The sequence below is a fragment of the Oryzias latipes genome, chromosome 23 (assembly GCF_053564925.1).
Source record: "Oryzias latipes strain Hd-rR chromosome 23, Olatipes_Hd-rR_3.1".
Lineage (NCBI taxonomy): Eukaryota > Metazoa > Chordata > Actinopteri > Beloniformes > Adrianichthyidae > Oryzias > Oryzias latipes.
Genome location: NC_136259.1, coordinates 7,866,069 through 7,873,875, shown reverse-complemented (window position 1 = coordinate 7,873,875; position 7,807 = coordinate 7,866,069). Strand labels below are relative to the sequence as shown.

The window sequence follows — 7,807 nt, the reverse complement described above, 5'->3', positions numbered from 1 at the left end:
TCGACAAGTTTGACATGACGTCCTTTCTAATTGACAGACAAATGACTACTTTTGTTAAAAATAATTTTGTTTGGCGCTACAAGCGGAAAGGAGCCGACGTCTCGCGGTTGGAAATATAAAGCTAGCAGGCGACTAGGACTCACTGGGAGGAAGAAACTTGAACTTGATACGTTGTTGGTGCGTATTCACATTTAGTCTTTTATTCTGTGCGGATGAATTTGGAGCTTTTATAACTGCGTCAGTAGTTTAAAACACGCTAACGGCTGTTTGGGGGAAAAAAAGTGTTGTTGTCGTATTAAGCCACGCGCGTGCACTGTCGCCCCACAAATAGCGACTCTTTGGTTCGTGTAGGAATTTATATTTTTAGAGACACTTCATTTAAAGTGACTGGTCAAATGTCTGCGGATGAACATAACCTGTTGACCCCGCTATCTGTTCTCCGTCTCGGCGTGAGCGAAAAGAGGTCGCCTCTTCGTGCCCTACTTTCTCCTTTCGGAGACGAATAATCTTCGCCTTGTTGTCCCCGATGCGAAACGGAGACAGACACCGAGCAGGTCAGACCGACATCCGTGCTTCAAAAAGACCACTTAGTGTTATTTGTTTTCATACTTAATTTTTTTTTATTAAATTTGCGTTTGATTAGCGCCGTGAGCTCGGTGTAGTATGAGGCGCGTGGACATGTAGCACAGCTGTGCGGCTTCCTTCTTGATGTGTCTTGATGTTTCCTTTCAAAATAAAAAAAAAAAGTTTTGCTGACATTTTTTCAGAATTAATGTCATAAAATCTACTTATAGCTGGACAAACGTGACTTCATACATCAAGAGAAATCACTAATGCTTCCAGGATTTTGTTTTTAAATATAGAGCCTATATTTCAATGTTTTAAGTTGCACGTGCAATCACACTAAAGATGATGGGGAAAAAATGGGGGTCAGTGGCTACCTTCTAGCTTGTGACTACCATAAATAAATTGATAAATTTTGTATCTTCCTAACATAAATCACATCGAGCCATCCTGTGCTGGTTTGTCATGCGTCAAGAATAAGAATATTTATGTTTTGTGGAAAATTTGAATATAATGTCAAACTTAAGTCTCCTCCGTGATATTAGTTTTACCTCTGGAAAGTGACAAAAGTTGAAATATACACATTTAAACCACTTTTTATCGGGTTATCTTACTCTTCTTTTTTTTTTTTTGTAGCTCCTGCAGTTTTTTTTGACATCCTGCACATCTGGTTATGCATTTCTTGCTTTGTGTGCATATTTTATAAGCTTTTTGCCTTTGACTGGTTGCTCGGTTATTTAAGATTCTGCTTTTGCCATCAGTTTCCCCAGAAAGATTTGTGTTAGCTGTGAAACATGAAGAGATTGTCCTTCTTTTTTTTGTTCATCTTAACTCTCTAACCGGAAAGGGGAAGATGGGCGCCAGAAGCCTAAATGCGGACGAGGTCAGTGTGACCTTTTGGCTGCAGCTCCTGCAAACGTCCCGCTATTTTTTCTTTTTTTTTCTTCTTCTGAGAGTGAGACTAACCCTCATAGTTGTTTATAAAGTGTTATGATTGCAACAAAATAGGAACGTTATTGTGCTTTTTTGTTGTTGAGAAAATGGAATAGAAATGGCAGGTGGCTCTCGGACAATGGAGCGAAGCTCCCATCTTCACGTAGCCAATTTACGATTATCTAGCTTTATTTTATTTTATTTTTTTTACATTTTACCCTGCAGCTTGCTAGTGCTAGACCATACAGCCGGTGAGGAATCTGCAGAGGAGAGGAGAGCTCCCTCTAACTGTCCCTGACGTGCTCTCATATCACCCAAAAAAAACAAAAAATGGATTGATTGAAATCCTAAACGGTAATATCAGGCTGAGTGCAATCCTTTCTATGAATAGTCGATTGTGTGTAATGGCGGTACGGTGTGTTGTTTCTTTAAGGGCATATCAGGTCAGAAGGCGGAGGAGGGGGGGGGGGGGGGCTGGGGGGCTGGTGGGGAAGCTGGAGGGTGGGGGGGATTTTTTTTTTTTTTTTCTTTTGGAGAGCATGACTGATACTGTACTGCGTCCTGTCCAAAGCTCTCTGTTAAAGCAACACAGAGGCTTCCGATGCGTCTTAACCAGGTTATGTTTCATTTGCCACGCAGATCGTCCATCCCACTGTGAGTATGCGGCGCCGCGGCGCCTCGTCGTATTCAGACAGCCCATCTGTAGACGGGCACCTGTTGCCCGTCGTTTTACTTTCTCGAATCTCCACGCGGTGGCTGACTGATCATTTTTGTGTGTTTTTTTAAAGTCAACACATTTGTGTTTGCATACATGTGTGTTCCCCAAGCCCCCCCCCCCCCCCCAGAGACCAACCAAATGCTTCCCATTTGAAATCTCAGCGCGAAGCTTTCAAGTGTTTGACCTAATTTCTCTGGCAGCAAAAAATCCGCCGGTGAAGGCCTTCCTCTGTTTGTGTGTGTGCGCGCACACACACACGCAGCTCTGGGTGTTTCCTCCTCGCCTTTTTCTAACAGGAAGCTGATGCGGAGTTCAGCTGAGGACAGGGGGAAAAGGCCTTTTCTTTCCACTCAGAATCATTTCAGAGTGAAAAAAAGAGAAGAGTTGAGAGAGGAGGGAAAAAAATCCAGCCCTGCTGCATTGATTCAACACTCTGCAATCTGCCCATTTTTTTTTCTCCTCTTCCCTCCCTGTGTTCACTCTTTTCTGTCTATTTCAGCATTTTCTTTTTTACTATTTTGTAGTTTTTATGGCAGCAAATGGTTCAGTTTGTGCCGATTTAATGTTCCCAATAATGTGAGGAGGTTTCTTTTAGTTGGAGGGGAGCTAAGGAAGCTTGCAAATGAAGCCGAGCCCCGTGGAGGTTTTTTCGGTTCAGTTTCGACATACCCACAGCAAAGAGGCAAGCCGTGCTCTGCACCAAGGAAGAAGAGAAATTAAAGCACACCCACCCAACTATCTGGGCTAAGGTCAGTGTCTCGGCTGAGAGAAACCCTCCCAAAATGTAGTTTCTCCACATTTGTATTTGGGGTTCAGGGAAAAGTGCTTCTAAGAGGAATTAAACCCACAAATGTGTGTGTGGGGGGGGATGATTGTATTAAAAAGAAGAAACCAGAGATGATTTTGCTGAATGATGTCCCCCACACGTTTGCCTCTTCACGCTTCCTGTTAGAAATTCAGGAACTAGATTGAAGCCAACTCCAGAAACGGCTGGAGCAAAAGCTTAATTCTATATAATCTCGTCTACAAGGTTTTGTGTATTTATTGCAGTGAAGGGAGGCTTTAAGAATGAAAATGGGCCAGACTCTAAGAGAAACCACCTACCCCCCCCCCCCCCCCCTCCTCATGTCTCTTCAAAATCTCCCAACTGTTTGAGTCGTGTGAGAATGAAAAACGCAGAGGAAATCTGCAGAAATCGCAACAACGGTGGAGGTTTGAATGCAACGAAGTCTACAGTAGAGGAGAAAAGCTTGGAACAGAGCTGAAGCTGGTTGTGATCATGCTCAGAATAGCCACAATATTGGGAAAACCGCTATAAAAAAATAAATATCACTTTATTCACTTCTATGATTAAAAATGAGTTTTTCTTTTAAATGATGTAAAATTGAAAGAAAGTACAAAAGCTGTGGTTGAATTGAATAATAATTGATGTGTTGGTAATTCTCCGTGGAACAGAAATGTTTTGTAGCTTCAACAAAAAAAGAGGTTCCGGTAAGAATGTTCTGTTCCCGGCGTGTTCCGGTACACCATGTGAGGGAACAGCAAGTCACTGTGCAACATACGTCCTAATTGATCACGGATTTAGCTTATTTATTACTAAAAACGACAGACAGCTTGGAGTTTTATGCTTCTTTTTTTGTCCATTTTCTTCTGGTTCCTGCAGGGTGAGCAGCACGTGGAGCAGCAGCGGCATCAGGGAGGAGGTGAAGCCGGCACAGACCAACAAGAATACTGGAAAAGGATGATGGGTAAATTCACACTCGTCCTCAGATGGAAAAAGTGTCGACACTCACATTATGCAGCCTTAGATTTAAAAACAGTAAAAACTGCAACAAATAATTCATACATGTGGGTTTTTTTCAGCCTGCTTCTCTTTCACTTTGCCTTTTTTATGTTTAAAATGTGTTTTCTTTTCCTGATTATTAGGACTTGCCTTCAAAGAAAAAGTTCAAACTGAATCTCAACCTTAGTGGTTTTCATAAGCACTTTGACCCAACTTTGAGGAGTTTAGCGTCTCCCCTCATCCGTCGTGACATTGTGTGCTACTAAAACAGAAAACAGGATGTTTTGTTCTGGCTGAACTGTGTTTACATTTATTTTTTACGTGTTTTTAGTAACAACAGTTATTTAGATTGTTCATTAGTAAAGTGAGAACAAAGGCTTTAGCTCTGTAGGAACAACTCATGTGTAAAAATGGCAAACAGTCATTTTTTATTTTTTTAGGTAGAAATATTTGTATTTCATTTGATAATTAAACTTGGCTACTCAGAAGCTCTGATATAGTACTTTTGTTGGGAATAACGCTGCATCCTAAGCTTGTTTCTAGGAAAACCTGTCTCTTAATTTAACATTTTTAAAGTGGAAAGAAAAAAGTTTTAATTTGAAATAATCATTTTTGTGGCTGTGAGTTCTGTGTGCTGACCTTAGGGACATTCCTTCATCATCATCATCATCATCATCCATCTCTCACACGGGTGAATTCTTCTTTGTACGTAGTTTGAGTTTGTTTTGATTTAACTGATGCTATAAGATCAATACCACTTCTCAAAAGATTTATGAAATTTTGCTTGGATTGTAACAAACTAGATTCTCCTTTTAATGCAGTTTATTGTCTTCTGGTTGTTTAACAACTTCATTCTGCACATCAGCCACAGAATCCAATTGCTGCTCCTACAGTGGAATGTTTGAGATCATTCAACGGGACTCAATGAAACCTAACATTTTACCATTAAACCAACTTACTCACACAACTAGTAAAACTGAATAAAAGAGGGACTTTTAATGACAAAATTATGAAAGTTTTTTTGAAAGGTTTGAAGCAATATCGAATTTTTTTCAGTAAAGATTGATATAAAAATTATTTATTCAAACCCATCCCTATGAAGTGAACAGGACGTTTGTCTGATAGATGATACTATCAGAACTATCTAGTGCCCTGGATTTGAAAAGCAATTCGGAGACCATTCTCACAACTTTTTTTTTTTTTTTTAAACGGCGAATATGACTTAATCAATTTAACTAAGTCAAAATCTCATTGATGTGAGCGTTTTGCAACAATTATTTATGAATTTACTGTCTTCTGAAGATAAAAACCTTGATGGTTTATTTAAAAAAAAAAAGCATTTAAAAATTTTTTTTTTGTTCCGACGCAATGCGTTGTGATTTAAATTTGCCAATCTAGTGAGCATCGATGCGCACTGGTTTTCACAGAGACTACTGGGAAATTTCTAGGGCACTGGATTTTGGAATTGTAGATTCGGACAGCACTAGAAAATGGCGAGTGGACTATGTAGTGAGAAGGGAAGGAATTTGGCCACAGCCATAGTGTGATTGAAACATTCCAGTCTGTAGTTGATGACGTGACATTCAATGGTTTTGAGCATCATCAGCTTCAATTATTTCTCTCTGGAGCTTCAAATATGACACACTGTAGGAGTTATTAAAAGAAAAGCAGAATAATAAACCCTACTTTTCTTCTCCCAGTGAACTAAATTCTAAAAAAAATGGCTTAGCATATGTCATCTATACCAGTGGTCTCCAATCTTTTTCACACTATGGACCGACAATGTTTTCATAGACCAGCCTAGACGAGGCTGAAGTTGGCGTCCGATTATTCGTTTTTTAATTACATTTTATTTATTTTTGCCTTGAGTTATGTGGGTTTAGTTTATCTGCATCCTCTATAAAATATCTGCAGCTGCTTTAAACTTGGTTTGTACTCTGGATTTGATGTAGGAACCAAAAACTGTGATGTAGAATTTCCCTTCAGCCTTTTCAATATATAATCATAAATGTTAACCCACCGTTTGAACAACTTTATTAGCAGTATCCTGCTGCTAATAAGATAGTTGATTACTGAATATTCTGCATTATTATTATGGTCTGTGGGAACAACTGTCCCAATAAATCCACATTTGTTTTTTAAATGCAGCTTCCTGTTATTTTGAAGTCAAAGGCTCGTCTTTTGTTTCCTCACTGACTTTTCAGCGAAATGAAACTTTCCAAACAGGTTTTTTTGTCTTTAACTTTGCGAGCTTGTGGACTTTAATTTAGTGGTCAGAACAGCCGCTTTAACAAAGTAGCGGATGGATTTTCAACCTGTAAGCAAGCGAATGGACATTTGTGAATGAGTCGGACGTGGAGGAGAGAATCCAGTAGTTTTCCAAAATAAAACTTCCTTTAGAATCAGATTAGAATACATTGAAAAAGTGTAAGTAGTGTTTTCTCTCTCTCTCTCGCTCGCTCGCTCGCTCTCTGGTACCAAATGTCCAAATGGCACCGGTTTGCTTCCCGGTTGGGGACCCCTGATAAATGTCATCTAAATGAATGCTCTGGTTAAAGTAACTAACAAATTAGAGTAAGAAAAACTCACAGAAGAAACAGAATAACAGAGACATGAATCCTTTTCTCAACATGCTTTATGAAGTTAAACAGAAGAGCCGTTTGGATGGAGGTCGGTCTCGTCTGTTATCGCTGGTGTTTTGTCCTCTCCTTACATTTCCTCTGCCTTTCGGCCTGCAGAGTTGTAGCTCATGTGTGACCTCTGCAGGTGTCGCTGCATATACAGTACTGCAGAGTGGAATAAAACACACACCCACTAAAAAAAAAACCCCTTCCATTAATTTTTGTTTATTAGTTTTTAGCATCTTTGACATTAAGGTTGTGTCCAAATTTACTCACTTCTCCCATTTTGTCAGAGTCCAAATCTACCATTCCAAAATCCAGTGATCTGGAAACTTCCCAGAAGTCTCTGCGAAAAACCAGTGTGCATCGATGCCCACTAGATTGGCGAATTTAGACCACAATGCATTGCGTTTGAATGATTTGCCTTTTGAAAATGATAAATATAAGTTAAAAAAAGTGGGTAAAAAAACGAGTCAAGAACCGACTCTATAAGTGACCCTGTATTTGAAACTTGTGGAATCAGGTGGACAAAAAATAATAATAATGATCAGTAATTCTAGTCTTTTTATATATTATTTGTTATGCTACATAGATATTATTAGATATTATATGTACAAATAGTGCTAACAGAAACAAAGGTTTGTATTCAAAGGCACTTTAAAGGGTCTGAAGCGGCACAAAAATAAGAATACATTTTTGATGGACTTAATTTATGAACATACATTTATTACAAATCTTCACAAAAATGTATATACATTTTTTATTTGTTAAAATTGCCCAGGTTTATATAATCAGAAACATGGTGGATTCATAAATAGTCTTCATAAAAGGTTCATATTTATTAGGTTTCTTCATTTAATTTCTAGATTAATTAAATAAACCATTGGAATTGATCAATCCTGTTCATCTGAGGTCAAGCGGGCAGCCTCCTTCCAAATGTAGTCATCCTCGGACTCCAACTAAGGAATTATTTAGACAGAAGAGATCGACTAAGAAACCTTTTTTTCTTCTTTTTTTCTTTTTCAACTATGGTAAAATTGTTCCCAGTGGTCTTTTAATTATAATTATGCCATTTGTAGCCAAAATAAAAAAAACCTGTGTTGTTTTCAAGGACAGCAGAGAGGTAGTAGTTCATTAGAAATTTGCCTCTGAGTTGTGGGCGGGACCATTGGCGTTGAGCAACTCCGC

The 7,807-nt window shown here is 38.9% G+C and overlaps 1 protein-coding gene across 2 annotated transcripts in view; it reads left to right on the top strand.

Moving 5' to 3' along the window:
* The first annotated feature begins 38 nt into the window (after positions 1-38).
* pparaa (peroxisome proliferator-activated receptor alpha a) overlaps positions 39-7,807 on the top strand; it is a 49,193-nt gene continuing 41,424 nt past the window's right edge. Inside the window, exons 1-2 of one of the 2 annotated variants that reach the window (XM_078941457.1) lie at positions 39-177; positions 3,879-3,963. In XM_078941457.1, the coding sequence (XP_078797583.1) occupies positions 3,957-3,963 (7 nt within the window). In that variant the 5' untranslated portion in view covers positions 39-177; positions 3,879-3,956. Of the gene's footprint in view, positions 178-2,627; positions 2,965-3,878; positions 3,964-7,807 lie in introns of those variants that run through there. The other variant, XM_078941458.1, reaches the window with a different exon arrangement.